General features: G+C 37.5%; 1 protein-coding gene across 1 annotated transcript in view; it reads left to right on the forward strand.

The window, feature by feature from the left end:
• TAB2 (TGF-beta activated kinase 1 (MAP3K7) binding protein 2) overlaps positions 1–17,174 on the forward strand; it is an 86,445-nt gene extending 69,271 nt beyond the window's left edge. The window contains exons 5-8 of the mRNA XM_040238656.1: positions 9,887–10,047; positions 10,259–10,352; positions 11,670–11,750; positions 15,137–17,174. Coding sequence (XP_040094590.1) covers positions 9,887–10,047; positions 10,259–10,352; positions 11,670–11,750; positions 15,137–15,279 — 479 coding nt within the window. The 3' untranslated portion in view covers positions 15,280–17,174. The remainder of the gene's footprint in view (positions 1–9,886; positions 10,048–10,258; positions 10,353–11,669; positions 11,751–15,136) is intronic.
• Positions 17,175–27,099: the final 9,925 nt, after the last annotated feature.

Genomic DNA, 27,099 nt, shown 5'->3' on the forward strand with positions numbered 1-27,099 from the left:
AGTTCATTTTATATTCTTCTAGAAATTGAAATTGTATATGAAGCATACATATATTTATACATTTTTAATACAAGTGAAACATAGTTTACTTTCTCTTTTTATCAGAGCTTTTGTTTTTGTCTCTTTGAGAGTATTCCAAGTCAGGAACTACAGATCTGCTTCTTGTAAAAATGACTATATAGTATTTTGTATCATAATCTCTAATCACTCCTTTTTTGATAGATCTTAGGGTCTTGTTTTTACAAACTGCTGCAGTTAAAATTTTATGCATGAACATTTTAACCACACCCAGGTATGTTGGCAGAAGAGATTACCAGGAGTAGGAAACTGCTGTGTCAAAGGATATTGTATTTTTTAAAATTTGATACATGTATCATTTAGGCTTGGTTATGCTGCTGTTAACAAACTGTGTCTTTAAACAACAAAGGTTTATTTCTAGCTCACTTGACAAATAGATTAGCTGGTGGGCTCTGTTCTACATCACCCTCACTCAGGTACCCAGGTTAAGGGAAGCTCCATCTCTGTGCTTCCATGATTGTTCAGGCAAGACAAAGGACATACAGCAAATTAGCTCTGACTCCTTAATTTTCTGCCCTGACACGTGTTACTGTTTAGAAAGGACAAGTCCACATACCACTCCTAATTCAGAGAGGCTGAGGAGGTGCAATTCTACTATATACCTGGAAAGCAGAGAGCCAGAAGTATTTGATGAAGAACACAGTTGACTGCCTCAGTACATGCTACCAATTTTAATTTTGAGACTCTCTCTCTAAAGAGATTCTACTAGTTTATAGAGATTCTACTTGTTTATTTTATCAACCACCAGAGGGAGCTGTAAGCTTAAAACTTTATTAAAACTTAACGGACTGAAAGAAGATTTTTAAAGTACTGAGTATATTTTTCTCTGTTATTCCTCCTCCTTTTTTGTCTATTTAAATAGACAGGGCAGGCTAGATAGTTAAATTTGGAAAAACTAAAGAAATCACTATATGAACTAAAAAGCCTCTTGATGAACGTGAAAGAGGAGAGGGAAAAGTTGACTTAAAGCTCAACATTCAGAAAACGAAGATCATGGCATCCAGTCCCATCACTTCATGGGAAGTAGATGGGAAACAGTGGAAACAGTGTCAGACTTTATTTTGGGGGGCTCCAAAATCACTGCAGATGGTGACTGCAGCCATGAAATTAAAAGACGCTTACTCCTTGGAAGAAAAGTTATGACCAACCTAGATAGTATATTCAAAAGCAGAGACATTACTTTGCCGACTAAGGTCCGTCTAGTCAAGGCTATGGTTTTCCAATAGTCATGTATGGATGTGAGAGTTGGACTGTGAAGAAGGCTGAGCACCGAAGAATTGATGCTTTTGAACTGTGGTGTTGGAGAAGACTCTTGAGAGTCCCTTGGACTGCAAGAAGATCCAACCAGTCCATTCTGAAAGAGATCAGCCCTGGGATTTCTTTGGAAGGAATGATGCTAAAGCTGAAACTCCAGTATTTTGGCCACCTCATGCGGAAGAATTGACTCATTGGAAAAGACTCTGATGCTGGGAGGGATTGGGGGCAGGAGGAAAAGGGGACGACAGAGGATGAGACGGCTGGATGGCATCACTGACTCGATCGACGTGAATCTGAGTGAACTCCGGGAGTTAGTGATGGCCAGGGAGGCCTGGTGTGCTGCAATTCATGGGGTCGCAAAGAGTGGGACACGACTGAGCAACTGAACTGAACTGAAGTATATCCCTTATTTCTTTGGTAGAATTAGCATATCAAAGAGCCACCTTTCTGTAGTGTGAGCAACCGAAAAAGTCTTTAGGTCTTTAGGTTCCTTATGCTTAAGCATGCTGTGCTTAAGATTCCATGGGATGGGGAGAGGTTGACTGTTCTATTCAGAGACTTGTAATTAAGCCCCCTTTTCTGGTCCATCCCTCACTTCTGCCTTCTGTTATTTACTTGCATTCTCCAGGAGCCTCTTTTAGGTTTCTGCATGGCAAATTAGCTGCCTCTTTGCAGTACCCTCCTTGTCTATGAGACTGTAGCTTTCTCCACCCTCCATTAGTCTATTCCATTTCATCTGCTTTCAGTCTTCCAGGAACTTGTTGAAATCTCTTGCCACTAATTGCCTTCTTCCTATTGTTTACCTTTGTTGGATTCTATCCATTTTATTTCTCTGTTATTTTCATGAGGTTTCAAAAGGCAGAAGATTCTGGCTCAGCTGGTGAAGAATCCACCTGCAATGTGGAAGACCTGGGTTTGATCCCTGGGTTGGGGAGATCCCCTGGAGAAGGGAAGGGCTACCGGTATTCTGGCCTGGAGAATTCCATGGACTGTATAGTCCATGGGGTCACAAAGAGTCAGACACAACTGAACGAGTTTCATTTTCCCTTTCCTTTCAGTCACCTTTAACTGGAAATCCTCTCTAATATAATTGATTCTTTGTATTTGAATTTTAAAGTCCATATTAGTCTAAATGTAAATAATTGACAGGAATGGAGAGTATTTTTTCCTTAGCTTACGCACTGGAGTCTGTCTAACAGATCACCCATCCTTCTTTACAAGCACATGTCACTACATTGTGCATGAAGCCCATTCATCTGTAGGTGTGGTTGATATTATTTTGTTTATAGCAGTTTCGTTGTATGCAAAACAAAGGGGAAAAAAACCCCAAAAAGCCAGTCTAAGGGATTTCCTCAGATTCCTATTCATAGTCTTTTCCTGTAACAGAGGTGAAATGTTCTAGTCTTAGCCCACAACTGCAGCCGTCATTTTGTCACCCCTTTCTGACTGTTTCCAAGCTGTCTGCTTCTTTTGGATGCTGGAAGTATAATTGTCATATTTCTTTCTCCCCAAACAGTCAATACCCAACTCCTTCATTTAGGAGAGACTGATCAAAGTGTCTTTATAAGTAAGCATTATAATCATTCTTCTTTATTATGAATATTCTTAATAATAATGTTTCTAAATGAATATGTATTGTGTAATATTTTGTACAGTGAAGATTAAAATTGTAGACAAAACCACAACTGGAGAAAAAGTTTAGCTTTAGATGAATTTTCAGTGATTTTTAGAAATTCACCTAGACACTACTTTGTAATTCATCTTTCTCAGACTCCTATCTAAAACTCCCAAGCCACAATTGAAAAGTGAACTAGACACATAAAAATCCAGGCACCTACTAGAGAAATTGAGATCATGTCTCTCTCATACTATTTCCAGAGCATTTTTTACTTTGTTTGTAATTAACAGACATACTTAAAAGACCCTGAATAGTCTCCAGATTGTTGTTTCTAATATAATCATAACTCTGCTCCACGTCTTTGTTTTCACTGAAAAGAAATATCTCTTAGATAAGTTCTAAGACAGTGGATTTACTTTAGGGTTTCAGCCTGTCATAGGTGATATCTCACCTTTATTCTCAAAGGTAAGCCATATCTTCAGCCATTGCAAAAACTCCTTTCTTTGTGAATTCCCGAAGATGTAGTATTTTTTCTGTTGAAGAAACATTCTGAAGTATTTACTCTGTAACTTTAAAACACCCCCAATAACAATACCTTCAGTAACTGTGACTCCTTCATCTCTCTTACTATATCTTTTTCTTAATCAGTTTTGTATCTCCTACTAATATTGACCTTCCAATCCCAAAGAAAGCCAATGCCAAAGAATGTTCAACCTACGGTACAATTGTACTCATCTCACACGCTAGCAAAGTAATGCTCAAAATTCTCCAAGCCAGGCTTCAACAGTATATGAACCGTGAAATTCCAGATGTTCAAGCTGGATTTAGAAAAGGCAGAGGAACCAGAGATCAAATTGCCAGCATCCACTGGATCATAGAAAAAACAAGAGAGTTCCAGAAAAACATCTACTTTTGCTTTATTGACTATGCCAAAGCCTTTGTGTGGGTCACAATAAACTGTGGAAAATTCTGAAACAGATGGGAATACCAGACCACCTGACCTCCCTCCTGAGACATCTGTATGCAGGTCAAGAAGTAGTTAGAACTGGACATGGAGCAACAGACTGGTTCCAAATAGGAAAAGGAGTCTGTCAAGGCTGTATATTGTCACGCTGCTTATTTAACTTATATGCAGAGTACATCATGAGAAACGCTGGACTGGATGAAACATAGCTGGAATCAAGACTCTGGAAGAAATATCAGTAACCTCAGATACACAGATAACACCACACTTAGGGCAGAAAGCAAAGAACTAAAGAGCCTCTTGATGAAAGTGAAAGAGGAGAGTGAAAAAGTTGGCTTAAAGCTCAACATTCAGAAAACTAAGATAATGGCATCCGATCCCATCACTTCATGGCAAGTAGATGGAGAAACAGTGGAAACAGTGACAGACTTTATTTTGGGGGGCTCCAAAATCACTGCAGATGGTGGCTGCAGCCATGAAGTTAAAAGACACTTGCTCTTTGGAAGAACCGTTATGGCCAACCTAGACAGCATATTAAAAAGCAGAGACATTACTTTGCCAACAAAAGTCCATCTAGTCGGCTTTTCCAGTAGTCATGTATGGATGTGAGAGTTGGACTGTGAAGAAGGCTGAGCGCCGAAGAATTGATGCTTTTGAGCTGTGGTGTTGGAGAAGACTCTTGAGAGTCCCTTGGACTGCAAGGAAATCCAACCAGTCCATCCTAAAGGAAATCAGTCCTGAATATTCATTGGAAGGACTGATGCTGAAGTGGAAACTCCAGTACTTTGGCCCCCTGATGGGAAGAACTGACTCATTTGAAAAGACCCTGATGCTGGGAAAGATTGAAATAGAAGGGATGACAGAGGATGAGATGGTTGGATGGCATCACCAACTCAATGGACATGAGTTTGAGTAAACTCCGGGAGTTGGTGATAGACAGGGAGGCCTGGCATGCTGCAGTCCATGGGGTTGCAAAGAGTCGGAGACAACTGAGCAACTTAACTGAACTGAATATTGACCTTTTCTCGCTCAGCTTTTTTCCTGAAATGAATATTATTACACTGGCTTTATTTCAGTTTTATATTTGCCTGGTATATCAATTTTAAAGTGTTGCTATCAGCCTTCAAGATTTCCTCTGTATCTTGGTTTTTCAGCAGTCTTATTATATGTCTAGGTTTTGTTTTGTTTTGATGTTACTTGGAGATCCCTGGGCTTCTTGGATCTGTGATTTATTGTCTTTCATTAATTTTGGAAACCATTTAGCCATTATCTTCAAATACGTCTTACTGTTTTTGCATTTCTTTCACCAATTACATGTATATTATAGACTCATATTGCCTGTCACTTCTTGGATGCTTTGTTCTTCTTCCCTCTTTTTCTTCGGGTTTGATTGAAGTAATCTCTGTCTTCAGGTTCACTCGTTCTTCTGTATCCAGCGTGCTGGTAAGCATGTTGAAAGATTTCTTTATCTCTGATACCATATTTTATTTCCAGTATTTGACTCTTCCTTAATAATTTCCATCTCTCCTCTCAGACTATCCATCAGCTCCTACCTGTTGTTCATCTTTTCACCTGACTGCTTCAACATGCGGTGTGTATGTTCTGTTGCTCAGTCGTGTCCAGTTCTTTGGGACCTGCCAGGCTCCTCTGTCCATGGGATTTTCCCCAGGCAGAAATACTGGAGTGGGTTGCCAGTTCCTTCTCCAGGAGATCTTCCTGACCCAGGAATCAAACCCGAGTCTCTGGCGTCTCCTGTTAGCAGACGGATTCTTTACCACTGTACCACCTAGGAAGCTTCAGTCATAGTTATTTTTCAATTTCCTACCTGCTACTTCCAGCATCCGGGGCAGCTTTGAGTATGGTTGCATTGACTGCTTTATCTCTTGGTGATTTGTTGAATTTTTCTCTCACTTTTCTGTGTGTCATTACTTTTTTCTTTTATTATTATTGAATGCCAAAAAGTAATCTCTTCTGTTTTTTTTACATATGAGAGCTTTACATCCAGAAACTAGAATACGTTTTTTCCTGTCAGGATATTGTGTGAAGGGTTAAGTCAGTTTAGGCAGGAGTGGAGCTAGGTCTGGGTTTTGTTGTTGCCTTTTCAGTTCCTTACAGTCTTCAAATATCTCTAGCAGTTGGCTGCTCTTACTTTGTATCTCTTAGAGTGCTGCCTAGAGTACAAAGTATTCCTTTACTTTAGTCCTTTTATTTTCAGCCTTTCTGTGCTGTGATGGGTCCCCATTTATTCAGTCTCCACATGATCTGATAAACAGCCAAATACTAAATTATGTGGAATTTTACAAGCCACAGTGGTTTCAGTTGTAACAAAAACAGACATAGACAATAGGTAAACAAGTGAGTGTGGCTATATTCTAGTAAAACTTTGTCCACAAAACAGGCAATGGCCAGATTGGGCCCTTGAGCCATAGTTTGCTGACCCCTTTTTTAGAGCTTTGTTCTTGGGACACACACACCCGTATCTCCAAGCTCCAGCAGGGTAGGGATTTTTACCTGTCTTGTTCATTGATTTCCTGAATGGCTATAACAGTCCTGACATAGGTTCTCAATATATTAAAAGAATGGATTAGCAAATTACATTTTAAGTGCTTTTTGAAAACAGCAATGCAGCTGTAGATCTTTTGTATCTAAACAGATTAATTTAATTAGATTACAGTTATTATGATTACTGATATATTTGGAATTATTTGTGTTCTAGTTCTTTCCTTCTTTCCTGCCATCTAAGTTTAATCAAACTTTATCCTTTTGTTCTTTTAGAAACTATATTTAGCTTTCTCGTATACTTTTCATCTTTATCCCTAGATATTAACATGTATATTTGGTTTAGCAACATTTGAGAATATTCTTTTCATATTGTTCATGGGGTTCTCCATGGGGTTTTTCCAGTAGTCATATATGGATGTGAGAGTATAATGAAAGCCGAGTGCCAAAGAATTGATGCTTTTGAACTGTGGTGTTGGAGAAGACTCTTGAGAGTCCCTTGGACTGCAAGGAGATCCAACCAGTCCATCCTAAAGGAGACCAGTCCTGGGTGTTCATTGGAAGAACTGATGCTGAAGCTGAAACTCGAATACTTTGGCCACCTGACATGAAGAACTGACCCTGATGCTGGGAAAGATTGAGGGCAGGAAGAGAAGGGGATGACAGAGGATGAGATGGTTGGATGGCATCACTAACTCGATGGACATGAGTTTGAGCAAGCTGTGGGAGTTGGTGATGGACAAGGAAGCCTGGCATGCTGCAGTCCATGGAGTCGCAGAGTCAGACACGACTGAGCAACTAAACTGAGAATATTCTTTATAAACACTTTTAAAGCCTTAGAATGCTTTTCATCTAATTTTCGTATTTCCAATTTCTTGTTATTCTTCTCTGATATTTTAGTTTTACTCTTTTTTAAACAGTCTTTGCCTCCTCACCCACTGCCATGGTCTTTTTCCTGTGTTTCAGAATTAGAACTTTTTTTACATTCATTATCTTATTCCTTCCTGTTGTATTAATGTCCTCCGTATCAAAAAAACATCTTTAGTAGTTCTTTCTTTAGGAGCAGTCCATGGTTTATAAAATCCTCCAACTTTATCTGTTCATCCCTACTCCAGTAATTTGATTAAGTGAATTAGTTATTCCATTAGCTTCTGAGATATTATTTCATTTCTTCAGGGTTCTCTTCACATTTTCCCGTTCACTCTATTGTCTCCTTCTGGAGCTCCTTTTTATATTAATTTAAGATCTTTTAACCCCTCTTTCATGTGTCCCATCACTTTATCTCTGCACTTTGAGAATACTCCTAGATTTATCTCTTGGGTCCCTAAATATGTCTTTGACTATGTGTAATCTACAGCTTAATGTATTTCGTTGACTGTTTCAATGGCTATTTTCCATTTCTAGAGGTTGTTTATGGTACTTCTCCAAAACTTATTCATGGTATCTTATTTGTTATATTCTTCTATAATCATTATAATCATCTTAAACAGATATTTCCATAGCTTCTTTCAAATTGTTATATAATCAAGTTTTAGGGGGCTCCTCTAGGGCTGTTGATTCTCATGGTAGATGGTTTTCTTGTTTGGTCATACTTTTCTGCTGAGCACTTCTCTTCATTGAGGATTTTTCCGTTTTGGATTCCATAGTAGGTGTCCCTCCATGCTGGAAGTAGGTTGCCAGAGCAGTTTGCATTTGCTTCTGCTGGTTACTTCAAGGAAATCACCAGCCTAGAGCTAATTGTTAACAGTAATTCCTCACTCAGAGGTTCTCTCTCTGCCCTCACCGTATAAATCAGTTTCTCAGAAAATCTATTCTTATCCCTTCTCCTCATGTAATATTGAATAATATCACAAATGTATGTCTTATTTTCTAACTCAGTACAAATATAAATTATCACTTAGTCGTTAGAACCACTAAATAAATGCGTTTTTTAAGTTTTTTTTTGTTTTGCATATTTAGGAAAAAGCTTTTAGGGAGATGATCTCCGTTAATTTTGGGGAAATACTGCTTTTAAATAATCATTAATTTGAACAAATGTCTTACTAATGGCATTTTGAGACTCATTGGTAGATCATCAGAGTTTAGAAATGAAGGAAAGCATGTTACGTTCTTCTAGTTTTCCTTTGCCTTGCCCTTCATTCTCACTTCATGCCTCTGTCTTTCTCCTCTTACTGTCCCACTCAGAAATTAACAATCCACTCCTCATCTTCTTTTAAGAGAATAAAATAAACCCTAATGTACAATTCTTATGTTTTGGAAATAGAGGCATAAAACTTTGCAATTCAAGTAAAATAAACCAAATTAATAAAAGTCTGACAAAGCAAGCCTGGGGTGGTTATGGATATACAAAGACACAGTGAGTTTTCTATCAGGAACATGTGTACCTCCAAAATACCTCCCTGTGTTTTTAGAATATATATTAAAATGAGAGAGAAGATACCAAGAATTAGTCATGATTTTTAAAACTTGAGATATATTCCCCTAATACTCTTTTCTTCCAATAAATAAGAAAGGAGAATTACAGAGGGAGATACCTGTGGATTGTATTAGTGTCAAATTTTTGTTGGGAAAAATTATCTTTTTTTGTTGAGAAAAATTAATTTTAAAGCACTTGAGCCTAACTAGCTTCCCCACACCCCACGCCCTAATTCAGATTCTATAATACACTGCTGGACTAAATGGCCTGAATATATATAGCCTTTTCCTTTTTTAGCTTCTTGGAAATTTTAGTTTGATTGATGGTGACTAAATAGCATTAATCTAATCTGCTTAATCGACTTGACTTTTTTATTTTAATTGCTATTTTTCATTTTTAGAGTTTATTATACTTTCTCAAATCAGCTTGTTTTCTCTTGGTAGAGTCATCCCTAGCTTCCATTTAATAGTAAATTCAGTTATCTCCCCCTCCAGTACAATAGCCTAAAAAGTCAAACTTGTTTTGTCCAGAAGTGGCAAAATCATGTATAGCAATTTTTATGGTTTACTAAGGTTTCCCAAGCAGTTCATCATTCATGTGACAAGGTTGATTGCTTATTTTCTTTTTAAAAAAATCTTAGGAAAATGTTTTCACTAAATAAAATTGGAATGTAAGAAAATGTATTTGGTTTATCTGAATGGTTTTGTTTTTGATTTGCAGTTTGAGCAGTTTAATGTTAACATTCATGTGGATCGAAATCAATCACTTTTATTTATTGCATACATCAAAATAGATTTAACCTAACCCACATTCCCATTAAGTTGTTTATATGCTTAAATGATTCTCAAGTTGAAAATAAAATAATTCTCTAAAGTTAAAAATGTTGAAATTTTAAATATTTAACACACAATACTTTGTTTTAGTGTTATCTTTGAGATCCTCTGCAGCCTCTTGTTTGTCACAGAAATAGTTATCTGTTTTGTTTCCCCAAGGTTGTTTAAAGGTTAATTGACTAAACTGGGTGGATCTTCATATATACTAATATGTATTGCAGCTCTTTTGGTACACCAGAAGGCCAGAATGGAACGGCTTCAAAGAGAACTTGAGATTCAAAAGAAAAAGCTGGATAAACTAAAATCTGAGGTCAATGAAATGGAAAATAATCTAACTCGAAGGCGTCTGAAAAGATCAAATTCCATATCCCAAATACCTTCAGTAAGTCTTTCTTTCTGTAACTGTTGTAACTGCTGTGCTTGAACATGAGAATAGGTAACCTATCATCAGTATAAAAGCTTGACCTACTTTTCTAGAAATGCCCCTAATTCATACTTGTTTTTCTGTCCTTAATCCTCCTGCAAACCTTGACTCCTTCTTAACTAATAACACAAGAGTTCGATGTAGATCCTCACCTGGAATTATTTTTCAGCTCGAAGAAATGCAGCAGTTGAGAAGTTGTAATAGACAGCTCCAGATTGACATTGACTGCTTAACCAAAGAAATTGATCTTTTTCAAGCCCGAGGTAAAGTTCAATGCATTTTCAGCTGAAATTCTTTGTATTAATTTATCAGCTCTTCCTGTGGCTGAAAACAGACTTTCAATTGTAATCTTGTTTCAGATTTGATTTGGAGCCATATAGTGCTGCTTAGAGTTTTATTTTCTCTTACTTGCCACTCCTCCCTCCAAAGCTGTATATTTGGTTGAGAAGGAATTTGATACGTTTAATATCCTTCAAATCCCCTTTAGTCACACATTAAGGGAAGACAGTGATTAGTATGTCTGGCTATATTGTCAAAAGTATTGCTATTATGTATTAATATAATCTGTTACAGTGTTTATTAAGATTGTAATATATATACTCATATTCCTTTTTCCTGTTTCCCTTTTTTCCTTCTACCTTTGAAGAATTATGCTTTTAAGAACATGATTAAAAGGCATCCCCACTCTAATGGCACTTACTTAATTGATGACATAGAGAAGAAAATTAAAATACAACATACAATATTTTAGGAAAATGATAGTTTATGATATTTGAACTGTTATTGACCAGCAATAATTGCTTATTGTGGAGTAAAAAAAAGATTGGGGCATTTGGCACAGTACATGAGTGAGTAAAAAGTGTTCCATAGACAACTAAAAAGAATGTTTATAACTTAAACCTATTCTAAAGTTTGGAAATAATAGAAATATATAAAATGAAAAAGACAGGAAAGGGAAGAAGCCAAAAAATAAGCCCGTAGTCACACTTCTCAGTGTGTGCCAAAATCCATTAAACTGGAAGATGATTTGTTTTATTTTATTTTAGTAAGTAAGCTGTTTATCTTGAAACAGTCATAGAAAATGCCATAATTTAACTTTGGAGAGAAGAAATTGGTGCTAATCTAGAAAATGTAATCTTTGAACTTGTTCCTTTTGTTTAAAGTCTGAAGCATCACATTATATTAGTTCAGGTTTTTATACTTACTTGAGGCCAAGCTATTTAGTTGCTTAAGACCATGTTAAAATTATATTTTACACTGTCAAATTTTAAGTTATCTTAACTTGTCACATACAACAGGGATCTGTTCTAATTCTTTTACTGTCTTAACTAGCATTAATCTAACTTCTTCCTCAGTTTACAGGTTGGACTTCTGTTATGGGTACTATCAATATATTACACCTATTTTAGCTGTTTTTGAAATCCTTTCATGTAATTGGAGATTAGAGGTGTGAAATAAAAGAAAAGTACTTTTTCTATTTAACCGTGATTTTTTTTAAGAAAGAAAATATTTGCTTTTAAAAAATCTTTTTAATTTTCTTGATCTATAAACATTGATATGCTTCTTTTTATATATTTCAGGACCACATTTCAATCCCAGTGCTATTCATAACTTTTATGACAATATTGGATTTGTAGGCCCTGTGCCACCAAAACCCAAAGGTTAGTGTATCCAGTAAGTGTGAAAACTGTTGCGTTTTGAAAAACAAGATTTTAGAAAATTTTATTCTTAGCAGCCTTCCACTCTAGAAGTACTTCCAACTTTGGCATTCTTGGATGGATTCATTAGGAAGATACTTATTTTCACTTAACATGCTGGGAATTGGGAGGGTTCAAAAATGTAATGTACTTAGCCCTTTAAAATAATATGCATGTCCTTAGGATTCATTGTATACTCCCAGAATAGCAAATCTTGACAAAAAAAAAAAATCACCAGGTACAAAAACTTGTATTCTTTGAAATTTTAGACAAACATTAAGAAAGACACCTTAGGAAAGTTTATTTTTCATAAGTATTCTGTCCTATATAGTTTATGCATAGTTCTCTATAATCAAAATTCTCTGAATTCCAGATAAATGGTTTTTTTAATTATTACCTACTATCATTTTTATGTCATTGATACAGATTATGTACACACCAAACTAAGAAATGTTGAAACATTTGTGTGGGTTTTTTACTCCAGGCATTAAAAAATATGTAGACATGGGAACAATCTTTGGTTTGTTCCAAGAATTTTCATATTCTCATTCAGCATCCTGTTCTCTCCTCTCCTTAGTTTTTATTCAGTTATAATTCAATTAGGCCTAGCTGTAGCTTCATATTTTTTATTATTTAAATGTTTTTAAACATAGTTAGCTGGAATGTAATGAAGTCTTATTACAGAGGAGCAAAAGTGAAATTGGGCATTTGACACAGTACGTGAGTAAGCAAGTGTTCAGGTATTGGATGTTAATTGAATAAAGGAATAAGGAAAGCAGTGGTAAGCCTAGCTCCTTAAAATAAGCAAAATGGATATTTTAGACTCTGAATGAGTTGCCTCAATATAATCTTTTTATTCTTTTTCAAAAACTAAAAATTCTCATATAAGAAGATCTATTTGTTTCCAGGTAATTCAGTACTTATGTGTTATGGGTAGGCAGCAGATGGGGTATAGATGAAATAAGGTTTGTCTTGACAGTTGTTGAAGCAGCATAAGGGCTGAGAGTTTATTTCACTGTTTTCACTACTTTTGTGTGTATTTGAAATTTTCCATGATAAAAAGTAAGGGAAAAAAAATACTTAAAAAGCTTTTCACAAAAGATAAATGCTTGTGTACTGGATATTTTTAGAGAAATAAAGAATTAGTCATTTTTGCCTTAAAGCTAAAATAGGGAATTACTAAGTTTCGCTTAGAGAGGTTTACTTAGTTCTTAAAATCAGTTCTGCTTTACAATGTGGATTTTTAACAGCTAAAATAAAGTGTGGCCATCACAAGTCATCTCGTACTGTGCACCCTAAATAACTTCCTCTTATTTTGATTCAGGTGGTTACTTAGTTTCTAAATACCACTAATAATAAAAGTCATAATTAGAAGGACCAGAAGATTTTGTGCAGTTGGAAGAAAACCATTGGAGATTTTTTCATTAAAAAAAAATTAGGTCCTCTATTTGATTACCTTAGATATTTAAATATTGAAGATAATCCTGGCACTTAGTAATAGAATGAAGTGTTAATACAGATTGAATGGCCCCTCCTAAAAAAACCTTTGTAGTTAACAAAAAGGATAGACAAGGTTTTACTGAAAATGTGCCAGATTGGAATGTTTTCTAACCTTAGTAAGACCAAAATTCTAATAAGCAGAGTGGATTATCCCCAGATTAAAACAGTTGTTCTATAAAATGTGTCCTAAGTATGGAATGTGGAATAATTGTAGATGGTAAGAAGTCAAACTTTTTTAAACTATTCATTTTTGAGTTTTAGGTGGATACTAATTCAATGATTTTTAAAATATTTTTACCTAGATAAACCTTAAATAGATAATTTTTTAAATATGTATTTATTGGTTTGGCTGTGCTGGGTCTTAGTTGTGACATGTGGGATCTAGCTCCCTGACCAGGGAGTGAACCTGGGCCCCCTGCATTGGGAGTGCAGAGTCTTAGCCACTGGACCACCAGCAAAGTTCCCTAGATATTTGTTTTAAAGCTATTCAATTTAAAGAAAATTTACTATATAAATAACTTTCATGGTGCTCATTTATGTGCCAAAATCGTGGTGATGCCTAAAAGTTCCCATGCCTAAAGTGGGAATTTTACAATAAAATGTTAACCTTAAGACCAAACACTAAATAAAGTGCTGCTAAACAAAGTACCATCACTTAATTATTTTGAATTTGTTATAGAAACTTGTCTTCCTATATTTTTATCTACTATATATCATAGTTTGTCTTTTAAAATAGCAGAAAAGATATCATTTACTTACCAGCTCAGTGGAATAGGTAGAATTTGCAAATTAATATACATTTTTAATATAATTTATAAACTATAAATCATAAACCATGACTGGAGAGATCCAATAATGCATGCTCCTTTTACTTCAGACCTCCCCAAAATAATTTATAGGAATCCTATTTTTAAATTACAAAGATACCTCCCTCCCCCATAAAAGTAGTTTTATAAGTGTAATTTCATCTTTGATACAACCATGGAGGAATATATTTCTTATATTTAAGATACCTCTGTACATTCAAACATTTAGAACATTGACCTCATAAAACTGCAGTGACTATTTTATAAGAAAGACTAGATGTAGAGGAAACATGATTATCTAAGATCACAGAGGAAAGAAATTAGGAGTTAATAGCAGAACCATGAATAGAACTCCAGTCTCATGACTCTGGATCTGGTAGTCTTTCTAGTGTTCCATAATAAATACGTTTTCAAATAACATGAGAAATAAAGTCTGATAAAATGTTATACTAATTTACTTCTCCAAGTCTGTTGTTGACATTTAGGTAAATAAGATTTTAGAGATAAGTACGTATTGTTCAGTTTTAGATTTTTAGCAGATAGAGAACATTTAATAAACACGTCCATTCATGATAGAAATCAGAAATATAACTACTACATCAGTGAGAAATGAAACTCAAGCCTGAATGAAACATAAATGCACTAGCAGTACTGCATTGCAGTTGGATACCTTGTCACATTCTTAGGTGACATTATGGTCATCTTGGCTACTAGAGACCATATGAATTGATTTCCCTTTTCTCCTGCTATAAGTTGGGGGAAATGATGCTCTTTTCCCATTTGAGGAGATATTGAGGTGATTAAGTCACGTCCATGTTGCTGTTCCCCAGCAGAGATGTGCCAGCCTGATAGATACAGGTTGTGAGGATCAGGCATGTGGGTCGGTTTCAGCTAGATGCTTCATTTGATTAACAGGCTGTTTCATGCTGTGTGGTGCTAGTGTTTAACAGATTGCGCTATGAGGAAAGCCCAATAGTGCTTATAGTTGCCAGTAATTTATGACTGTGAATTTGCTTCTAAAATAATTCTTTTGCTTCCTTACAGATCAAAGGTCCACCATCAAAACACCAAAGACTCAAGACACAGAAGATGACGAGGGGGCTCAGTGGAATTGTACTGCCTGTACTTTTTTGAACCATCCAGCCTTAATCCGTTGCGAACAGTGTGAGATGCCAAGGCATTTCTGAGCCAGGAGGCCCTATATCTTCTCTAAATCCACATCTGAAATTCAAGAAACCAGTCTGTCATCAGGGGAAAAGTTTCACTGCTACATAGGATTTTGTAAAATTGAAGGTGTGACAAGATGGTGTTGTGCTAATGTTAAATGTCAACCCACAGAGCTAATAATACCTCAGTCTAATGTCATGGGCAGTTGAAATTCATCACATGAAAGGTAATCTGCTGAAGGACTTGGTTGCCCACTGCCTAACCATGTACAGTGTTACCAGTAGCCCGTCATGGATAATTCTCAACATATTAATACCTAGGTGTGCCCAGTACGTTTTTCCCTCATGTCACTACTGAATTTTGACAGGAGGAAGGAATAGAATGATGGCTTTTTTTTTTTTTTAAGCTTTTGGTGAAACACTACAAACATGAAGAAAAGCAACGAGGTTTAACTATTTAAAAACTGTTTGCTGCTGTATAGTGCCAGTGGAAAGGGGAAGAACTTCACAAATCTGTGGTACTCTTGGCCTTGTCTTTGTCTTCCCTGAAAACGTCTCCACTCTGTGAAGCGCCAGCATCTAGGCTCTAAAGATGAAAGGAGAGCAGCAACATTGTCTGTACAAACATGGAGTGAAATACCCCAAAGCTTTTCCTACTGTACAGAGCTCTCAAGTTTGCTTTAAGTGATTTCTTTTCTTCCTTATTATTTTCTTATATTTCTATATGTATAGTGTAATAGTCTTTTGTTAACTAATTTTCTTTTTTCCTTTTAGTGATTAAGTACTATCATGTCCCTTTTTAAGCCTTACGTGAGAGAAGCATTGCCTTCAAAATAAAAAAGCATTAATGAAATGAAACTATGCACAAAATAACTTTCCTCTACTTATTCTGTGCTTTGCCCTCATGAGTACCGATGTTCTGTGAAGACATACAGATGCTGCACAGTGAATTGCAGAAAATATTACAAGACTTCTGTCTGTAGGTCACACTATGTCCTGACTTTAGTGGTGGGTAACACAACATGGTGTTTTATCTTCCACAGGGAAGCTTAAAACAAAAGGTATTTTTAACCCACTGACAGCAACAAGGTTCAGCTTGCTTTATCTGCCTTGTGTCCCACAGAACTTCCACAAGAGATTACTATTGGGAAAGTACAGTTTCCAAACGAGCAGCAGTACCTACAGCCCTTTTTTTGGAGAGAAATTTAAACGCTTTACTGTTGGGGCAGTCCGTTTCTAAACCTGACTTGGTGGCAGTATCGTGTATATTTATAAAACAAGGCTAGTCGCATTTAGGACAACTGAAGAAAAGCTGGAAAAAAGAAAAACAAGCAAACTTGAACACTGAAGCAACCTCAAGCATCTCTTTATTTTGATGATATATTTTTATAAGGAAAATAAATATTCAGATGATCAGGAATGTATATAACGAAATGAAATCAAGGAAAAAATAACAATATGCATTTAAAAAAACAATTATGAAATTATATATCAGTGCTTAGAATGGGGTTAAGGGAAGTGCTGAAATGTAGCAAAAGATAGGAGATAATGTAGACTGGCACCCACTGTAAATGTTTGCAAATGAATATTTTTTAAGCAAGATTATTACAGGTGATTCTATATGAATGTCAGAGCCTTAACTTCCAGGCTTTGCATCTTGTATATGAGAAGAACTATGACAATCCTAGTTAATTAGAAACCCAAAGCCTTTACATTTGATGCATTTTGTTTTAAAATAGGCCTTGTTTTTCAGCTTCATCTGCAGTTCTATGTGAAGATTGATAAATCAGTTTTTACTTGTTTTATTAATAAAACGTAATTTGGATATCTTGAGTTGATGGTTTTGTGATTTAGCTGGGTAAACTATCTTTGTAACAGATAAGTTATTTATAAAAATTAAAAAACTTATATTCTAACATGGATTTTGTGACTTGTTCTTAAAGTTTTGTGGGACAGGAGGTAAATTATGCCCCAGCAGAACATTTGATAGTTAATAGAAATCAGAGGAAACTCAACCTCCAGAGTCTCCTCCTGACCTCATGGCATTCTGTGGCAGTTCTCGGATTATTCGTATCAATTTCCCCAGGCTTCTTTTTAACTAATGAAAGCAACGATGTTTCAGCTAAGCCAGAGAAATGAATATTCCTCTTTTCAAAGTTTATTATAGCTTTATTCTTTTGTTTCTCTTGGAGTTTTGTTTTTTTAAGTTTACCCCATTGTTGAAATGTGATTTCTTGGGCCATTTAGCCTGAGTAAGTCGCTTAGTTCATATTTGCTCTTTCACACTATGTGTATGCTGAAGATGGCACTACTTCTCTGGAAGAGAACCTTTAAGAATTTTCAAAAACTTATGACTCAGTTTTTTTGAGCTTGAAAAAGAGCCAAGTAGCGCTTGCTGATCTCATTGTGACATAACTTAAAGCCCTGCCATGGCTTCCTTGGTGGCTCAGATGGTCAAGAATTTACCTGCAATGCAGGAGGCCCAGGGTTCGATCCCTGGGTCAGGAAGACCCCCTGGAGAAGGCAATGGCTACCCACTCCAGTATTCTTGCCTGGAGAATCCCATGGACAGAGGAACCTGGCAGGCTACAGTCCATGGGGGTCTCAAAGGAGTTGCACAGGACTGAGCAACTAACTTTGTCTGCCGTTGTTGGTCTTTTAAACCTGTTACTGCTGCTGCTAAGTCGCTTCAGTTGTGTCTGACTCTGTGTGACCCCATAGACGGCAGCCCACCAGGTTCCCCCGTCCCTGGGATTCTCCAGGCAAGAACACTGGAGTGGGTTGCCATTTCCTTCTCCAATGCATGAAAGTGAAAAGTGAAAGCGAAGTCGCTCAGTTGTGTCCAACTCTTCGCGACCCCATGGACCACAGCCTACCAGGTTCCTCCATCCATGGGATTCTCCAGGCAAGAGTACTGGAGTGGGGTGCCATTGCCTTCTCCTCTTTTAAACCTAGTAGGACATACATATTCTTTGCCAGGGAACACGAGGTCTTGAAGAATTATTGCAGTGAAACAGAATTACAGTTCCTGTGAGCCTCAGATGGAAAAATGGACTTCACTTCTCATTGCTGATCATACCTAGGTGCTAACATTCTTTATTTTTAAAAGGGAGGTGGGCAGTTAGTGGCTCATGTAAACTGGCCCTCTCAGGAAAGCTTTTATTTTTAACGAAATATTGACCAGTATCTACTATCATAGCTAGTACATTATACAAAGAAGATGCACATTGTATTGAGAATTTTTGTAGAAAAAATATGAAAATTTATTTTTCTTTTAAATTTTCCATTTTTTAAAAATGATCAAGAAGGATCAAGCTACAGCATAATGTTAATTGACTTTATACTAGAGAATTGTGCATAAAATCATATCTATGATAGCCCAAACTGTATTAGCTCTTGGCTTTAAATTTGTAATTTAATCAAAGCATGTATAAATAGCAAAGTTAACTGACATTTCATCAGTTTCCTGTATCCCAATTTGATGTTGATAGGTAATTACAGTGAACAATGATAGTTTAAGAAATAAATGGTAAAAGATATAATAACCTGTGAGTAATTGAAGATGGCCATGCTGCCTTAGAAAATAAGTCTGCAGTGGCACCAAAGGCCATTCCAGATTTAATGTATGCTTGCTAGGTATTAGTATAGTTTTACACATAATATTACAAAATGCTTACATTTCTCCATGACAAGTGAGCATGTTTTTTGTGGCTCTAGTTTTTAGAAGCTATAATTATATCCATTTTACTTGAAGATTAAGTGATTCAGGTTTGCGATTTCATTTTTGTTTCCATCTGAAAATATAACTAGGCGAATGAGAGAAAGACTTCCTCTAAAGAAAGCCCAGTTTTGTAGCTTTGTGTTTGTTAAATTGGATTTTCCCCCCTCAATATGTACTAGGCTGTTTGGTGTTTTTTGTTGTTCTTGTCTTTTTTTTCCCCAGAGAGTGTAGTTAATCATTAAAAATGCTTGGTTATGCATTGTCTTCGCAACTGTTAAGTTTTTTCCATGTTATAGATTAATAGAGTTGCTATGTTAACTATAGTAGTTCATTTATTTACTTAGTTATTTAAGAAGGGAAAGCAATTGCTTTCTTAATACTGCCACCTTGTTCCACAGCTAGACCCCCTCAAGTCTTAAAGAGTTGGGACAGCTGTGATCCAATTGGGCATCTCCCTGGATTTACTCTGTGATCCTGGGATAGTCACTTGCTTTTCACTCCTTACCTTGTTAAAGGAAGATTATATTAATGTTAAACTCTCCTCACAGGGGTGTTGAGGGGCTTAATGTGAGTCCATCAGAGCCAACCTCTTCTCTCGCTAGGAACCAGAGTATCCTAAAGCAGTGGGTTATGTTTCTGTATGAATGGGTTTTGAAACATTTTTCTCAACAGTATTAACAAACAGAATGGTAATTTGACTTATTTATTTCTTTGAGTTGGCCTCAGAACATAGTCTTTCAGAGTTTGGTATTTCAGTCACTGTGATTGAAATTCTGTCCCTCTTTTGATGTCAAAAGATTTATTGCTTTGCAAAGGTTTCAAGGCTGACCTGAAGATCAAGTCTGTTTATACATGTCCAGCTCTCTAAAGAATGTACTTTTTATGATGGAGAATAACAAATTATTTCTCCAGGAAAATAAATACTTTCTTCAAAGGACTTAGTCCAGTGTTTGCACATCTGCATATTTGTTTTAACCCTAAAATTGACCCAAAGTCCACTTCATTCTAGCTTCTCTTTACAGATTCCTTTCTTTACCCCCTTCCCCCCACCCCTTTTCTGAGGGTAGAAATACATCCTTCCTTTGATCACAACTGCACTCAGCACTCCATACCTAAAGGTCCTACATCTTCACATTTAAGCAACTATAGATCAAAAATACTCAGGAAAAAAGTTCCAGAAATCAGAACTTGAATTTATTGTGTATCAGCAACTATTTACATTGTATGAGGTATTGTAAGAATCAGAACTGACTTCAGACATACTAAATACTATGCCTTTTTATATAAGGGGCTTGAACATCCACAGATTTTGGTATGGGGTCAGGAGGATACAAAGAGATGACTTAAATAATAGAACCATCACAACTTTCTGATCCACATTCCAAAAATGTTTGTTGATCCTCATAGCACACTGAATAAGTACTGCAGTATCTTCACTGGGGAAATGTTTTCCAGAGATCTTAAAAAGGAAACAACACTCCCACCTGAGAACCACCAACTAGTTCCTGGCAGGCTCACGCCTTTCACATTGATCTAAGTGGTTCCGCGTCCAGCTTCCTCTTACCTCGCACACTGCAGCTAGAATAGAGAGAAGACGTCCTATCCATGTTCTCTTCAGAAATGTCAACTATTTCCCCATGGTGATTGCAGCCAAGAAATTAAAAGACCCTTACTCCTTGGAAGAAAAGTTATGACCAACCTAGATAATATATTCAAAAGCAGAGACATTACTTTGCCGACTAAGGTCCGTCTAGTCAAGGCTATGGTTTTTCCTGTGGTCATGTATGGATGTGAGAGTTGGACTGTGAAGAAGGCTGAGTGCCGAAGAATTGATGCTTTTGAACTGTGGTGTTGGAGAAGACTCTTGAGAGTCCCCTGGACTGCAAGGAGATCCAACCAGTCCATTCTGAAGGAGATCAACCCTGGGATTTCTTTGGAAGGAATGATGCTAAAGCTGAAGCTCCAGTACTTTGGCCACCTCATGAGAAGAGTTGACTCATTGGAAAAGACTCTGATGCTGGGAGGGATTGGAGGCAGGAGGAGAAGGGGATGACCGAGGATGAGATGGCTGGATGGCATCACTGACTCAATGGATGTGAGTCTGAGTGAACTCCAGGAGTTGGTGATGAACAGAGAGGCCTGGAGTGCTGTGATTCATGGGGTCGCAAAGAGTTGGACACGACTGAGCGACTGAACTGAACTGAACTGAAGATTCTGTAGTCTTATCAGGATGGTTTTACTTTCCAATAGAATACGCTTTACAACTCAGCCAGCCTAACCACTTACTGTAATAGATCTTGCACTTCCCCCCACCCCACCATGTACTTTTGTCCATCCCATTTCCCCAGTCTTACTTCAAGCATCAGGACAAGGCTAGGAGAACTTTCCAAACTACACCTTCTCGTAACACTTGTATAATTTTCTGCCCACATGGCGTTCATTGCTGCTTTGACCTCTCCATTTACATACTGACAGTAGGTATTGTGACATACCCCTTTTGGGTCCACACAGTCAATGCTGCTATGCATAAGAAGTCAGTAATTGATGGTAATAATGATCCTTGAGGACCAAGTTAAGGGAGAACGTTTCAACTCTCAACATGCATTTCTGGAAAACGATGGAGAAGTTGAGACCTCTGGATATTCTGGAACCTTTAGAAATTTGGCATTTGAAATTGAGTCTCCTGATTCTGTTACCTCTGATTTCACTTTAGAGCTTTAATTTTGTCTTTTCTTAGATAAAGATGTTTGCATGACTTATTCTTAAACATAACAAGGATCAATTTTTTTTTTGAACTAACTATTGAAGCAGAGAGGAACATGGGAGAATATTTTTCTGGGAAAATTGGTATAGAATAGACAAAAGTTGAATGTGAAATGTGTGATAACTCTGTTCCCGTTTCCCAAGAGAGGGGGATGGACAGGCAGACCTTTAACTAAGGGAACAATAGCAGAGAGCAGGGACTAGGAGTGTATTTGTGACTAGGGCATGTATAACCAAGACACCACCTGTGCCGTGGATGCCATGAAATGTGTACATTTTATGACGTGAATCAACTTGAAGTCAAAATTACTATTTTGAGTTTTTGTTTGTTTTCTGATTTTTTAACTTATTTTTTTATTGAAGGATAATTGCTTTACAGAATTTTGTTGTTTTCTGTCAAACCTCAAACATGAATCAGCCACAGGTATACATATATCCACTCCCTTTTGAACCTTTCTGCCATCTCCCACCCCATCCTACCCCTCTAGATTGATACAGAGCCCCTGTTTGAGTTTCCTGAGCCATACAGCATGTTCCCATTGGCTATCTATTTTACATACGGTAATGTAAGTTTCCATGTTACTCTCCATACATCTCACCCTCTCTTCCCCTCTCCCTACATCCATAAGTCTATTTTCTATGTCTGTTTCTCCATTCAGTTCAGTTCAGTTCAGTCGCTCAGTCGTGTCTGACTCTTTGCAACCCCATGAATTGCAGCACGCCAGGCCTCCCTGTCCATCACCATCTCCCGGAGTCCACTCAAACTCACGTCCATTGAGTCGGTGATGCCATCCAGCTGTCTTATCCTCTGTCTTCCCCTTTTCCTCCTGCCCCCAGTCTCTCCCAGCACCAGAGTCTTTTCCAATGAGTCAACTCTTTGCATGAGGTGGCCAAAGTACTGGAGCTTCAGCTTCAGCATCATTCCTTCCAAAGAAATCCCAGGACTGATCTTTAGAATGGACTGGTTAGATCTCCTTGCAGTCCAAGGGACTCTCAAGAGTCTTCTTCAACACCACAGTTCAAAAGCATCAATTCTTTGGCGCTCAGCCTTCTTCACAGTCCAACTCTCACATCCATACATGACCACTGGAAATCCTTTGTTGGCAAAGTAATGTCTCTGCTTTTGAATATACTATCTAGGTTGGTCATAACTTTTCTTCCAGGGAGTAAGCATCTTTTAATTTCATGGCTGAAGTCACCATCTGCTGCCCTGCAAATAAGTTCTTCAGTACTATTTTTCTAGATTCTGTATTATGCGTTAGAATATGATAGTTCTCCTTCTCTTTCTGACTTACTTCACTCTGTATAATAGGTTCTAGGTTCATCTACCTCATTAGAACAGATTCAAATGTGTTCCTTTTTATGGCTGAGTATGAAATTAAAAGACGCTTACTCCTTGGAAGGAAAGTTATGACCAACCTAGATAGCATACTCAAAAGCAGAGATACTACTTTGCCAACAAAAGTCCATCTAGTCAAGACTATGGTTTTTCCAGTGGTCATGTATGGGTGTGAGAGTTGGACTGTGAAGAAAGCTGAGCACCAAAGAATTGATGCTTTGAACTGTGGTGTTGGAGAAGACTCTTGAGAGTTCCTTGGACTGCAAGGAGATCCAACCAGTCCATCCTAAAGGAGATCAATCCTGGGTGTCATTGGAAGGACTGATGCTAAAGCTGAAACTCCAGTACTTTGGCCACCTCATGCGAAGAGTTGACTCATTGGAAAAGACTCTGATGCTGGGAGGGATTGAGGGCAGGAGGAGAAGGGGACGACAGAGGATGAGTTGGCTGGATGACATCACCGACTTAATGCACATGAGTTTGGGTAAACTCCGGGAGTTGGTGATGGACAGGGAGGCCTGGCATACTGTGATTCATGGGGTCGCAAAGAGTCAGACATGACTGAGTGAACTGAACTGAACTGAATATTCCATTGTGTATATGTACCACAACTTCTTTATCCATTCATTTGTCGATGGACATGTAGGTTGCTTCCATGTTCTAACTATTGTAAATAGTGCTGCAATGAACAATGGGGTCCATATGTCTTTTTCAATTTGGGTTTCCTCAGGGTATATGCCTAGGAGTGGGATTGCTGGGTCATATAGTGGTTTTATTCCTAGATTTTAAGGAATCTCCAAACTGTCTTCCATAGTGGCTGCATCAATTTACATTCCCACCAAGAGTGCAAGAGCATTCCCTTTTCTCCACACCTTCTCCAGCTTTTATCGTTTGTAGACTTTTTGATGATGGCCATTCTGACTGGTGTAAGGTGATATCTCATTGTGGTTTTGATTTGCATTTCTCTAATAATGAGCGATGTTGAACATCTTTTCATGTGTTTGTTAGCTATCTGTATGTCTTCTTTGGAGAAATCTCTGTTTAGGTCTTTTTCCCACTTTTTGATTGGGTTGTTTTTCTGGTATTGTGTTGTATGAGCTACTTGTATATTTTGGAAATTAATTCTTTGTCAGTTGTTTCATTTGCTATTATTTTCTCCCATTCTGAGCATTGTCTTTTCACCTGGTTTACAGTTTCCTTTGTTGTGCAAAAGCTTTTAAGTTTAATCAGGTCCCACTTTTTTACTTTTGTTTTTATTTCTGTTACTCCAGGAGGTGGGTCATAGAGCATCTTGCTTTGATTTATGTCATCGACTGTTCTGCCTATGTTTTCCTCTAAGAGATTTATAGTTTCTGGTCTTATATTTAGGTCTTTAATCCATTTTGAATTTATCTTTGTGTATAGTTAGGAAGTGCTCTAATTTCACTCTTTTACATGTAGCTGTCCAGTTTTCCCAGCACCATTAATTGAAGAGGCTGTCTTTACCCCCATTGTATATTCTTGCCTCCTTTGTCAAAAATAAGGTAACTATAGGTGCATGGGTTTATTTCTGGGCTTTGTATCTTGCTCCATTAGTCTACGTTTCTGCTTTTGTGTCAGTACCATACTGTCTTGATGACTTTTTGTAGTACAGTCTGAAGTCAGGAAGGTTGATTCCTCCAGCTCTATTCTTCTTTCTTAAGATGGCTTTGGCTATTCCGGGATCTTTTATGTTTCCACATGAATTGTGAAAAGTTTTGTTCTAGTTCTGTAAAAAATGCCATTGGTAATTTGATAGGGATCACATTGACTTATTGAGTTTTAATAGAATTATTCCACAGACTGTTTCACTGAAGCGCCAGATTCAATATCCCAAAGCATAGTTATATTTCTATTGAATAGCGGAAACATACAGCAAAGTTTTTTAAACTTGTCACCTGTATTTCTTCATTAACCACAATTTTATTCTCTTCTGCTGTTCACAACCATTAACATACCGTAGTTAAAAGCACTGATTTCATATTACTGAAACAAATGGCCCCTGTGTTCTAAGACAAGTGAAATAAGCAGGACTCAAGCCACAGTTGCAATATATAGTGGAACTATTTGTACCTTTTTCTGTATTTTCCAGGTCTCCTATAAATGTGTTATTGTACTTTCATAATTTAAAAAATAGAAGAGAAGAGAAAAAATTTTAAAAAGAATCAGCAGGACTCACTGGAAACCTTTAGCCAATAGTCATTTTTTCCCTCTGAGCATGTGTGCTCCGGCATCTATGTTTGCTACAGGGCAGAAATCTTAAGACCCTTTAGTGCTGTATAAACCTTTCATTTTTCATGGCATTTTTATGTAATCATGAGTCCACAAGTAAAAAGATTTTATTACTATACTGAGTCATTGGTTCTATTTTCTCAGATTTCTACAAGCAAATAGAGGAAAAAATACCCTTCCATTCTCAAAAAATGCAATTTAGTAACACCAGCTGTCTCCTGTCAACAGAAGAGTGACCTTCAGTTATTCCTTGTACAATCTATTTTCATTTCCTAAGGTCCCAGATTGCTCTACTATGCTTTAAAAATTATAATTAGACGTAGAACTTTTGGCATCTTCATTCATTCAGAAAATGGGCTTAATATGTGTTTTCCTGGTACTTGCATGTCCTATGCGTTGCCTACACGCTGGGGGCTTGTTGGAGGTCTCCTCCCACTGTGTTTGTTACAGAGCTCTCTCTCTCTCTGCCTGTGCTGTTCAGGATCATTTCATGGACCTAGTTGACCTCAGAATTGTGCTATCCAGTTACACACTCTGGTTTTTGTTACATCCTTCTTTCTAATGCATCAGTGCTTTGGTCACACCGAGAGGCATGCAGAACTTCCCCAACCAGGGATCAAACCCGCACCCACGGCAGTGAAAGTGCTGAGTCCTAACCACTGGACCACCAGGGAATTCCCTCTGCTGTTTTTATAGACTCTTTGTTTTCTAACATTTTAGATTAGTTAACTGTTAACCATCCATCCTGAATTCATCCTCCTCTATGTCCTAAGCATTTTCTCTGGAGGTCTGTACATGACCCACGAGGAGATGAGCAGCATGGGGTGGTGATTCGTAGCCTCAGGACCAACCATGACTCAGTCCTGGGAATCATCTCAGAACACCTCTAACTCGGCACATCCTCCAACTACGCTGCTCGCGTTTACTGGCTTGATAATGAAATGCCAAGCAGACATACCTACCTCACATTGCACTTCCCTGTTTCTCTAAAAAAAGAGAATCACATTGATCTGACAAGGTTTGCTTCTTCGGCAAATAGTCTGGGCACTGTGTAGTTTTTAAAAGAACAGTTAACACTTGCTTTTTACTACATTATTAGGCACTGTTCTAAATGCTTTGCAGGGCTTCCCTGATAGTTCAGTTGTGTAAAGAATTTGCCTGCAATTCAGGGGACTCCAGTTCAATTCCTGGGTTGGGAAGATCTGCTGGAGAAGGGATAGGCTATCCACTCCAGTATTCTGGCCTGGAGAATTCCATGGACTGTATAGTCCGTGGGGTCACAAAGAGTGGGACACGACTAAGCAACTTTCACTTTCTAGATGCTTCTTAAATATTAACTTATGTGATCCTCATAACAACCCAAAGAGGCAGATAACATGATATTTCCATTTACAAAAGAAGAACTGAGGCAAAGAGAGGTTAAGTAACTCTCCCACAGCTAATAGGACTCATGAAAGTGAAAGTGAAGTCACCCAGTCGTGTCCAACTCTTTGCGACCCCATGGACTGTAGCCTGCCAGACTCCTCCATCCATGGAATTTTCCAGGTAAGAAAATTGTGGGTTTCCATTTCCTTCTCCAGGAGATCTTCCCGACCCAGGGATTGAACCCAGGTCTCCCACACTGTAGGCAGACACTTTACCGTCTGAGCCAGCAGGGAAGTCCTGGCCAGTATTAAAAACCAAGCAGTCTCTAGCCATGCTTTTAACCACTGCAGTGCGCTGCCTCAGGCTCTCCAGGGAGCTACAGAGCAATTTGTATTACTGTTTC

The sequence above is a fragment of the Oryx dammah genome, unplaced genomic scaffold (assembly GCF_014754425.2).
Source record: "Oryx dammah isolate SB20612 unplaced genomic scaffold, SCBI_Odam_1.1 HiC_scaffold_4, whole genome shotgun sequence".
Classification (NCBI taxonomy): Eukaryota; Metazoa; Chordata; class Mammalia; order Artiodactyla; family Bovidae; genus Oryx; species Oryx dammah.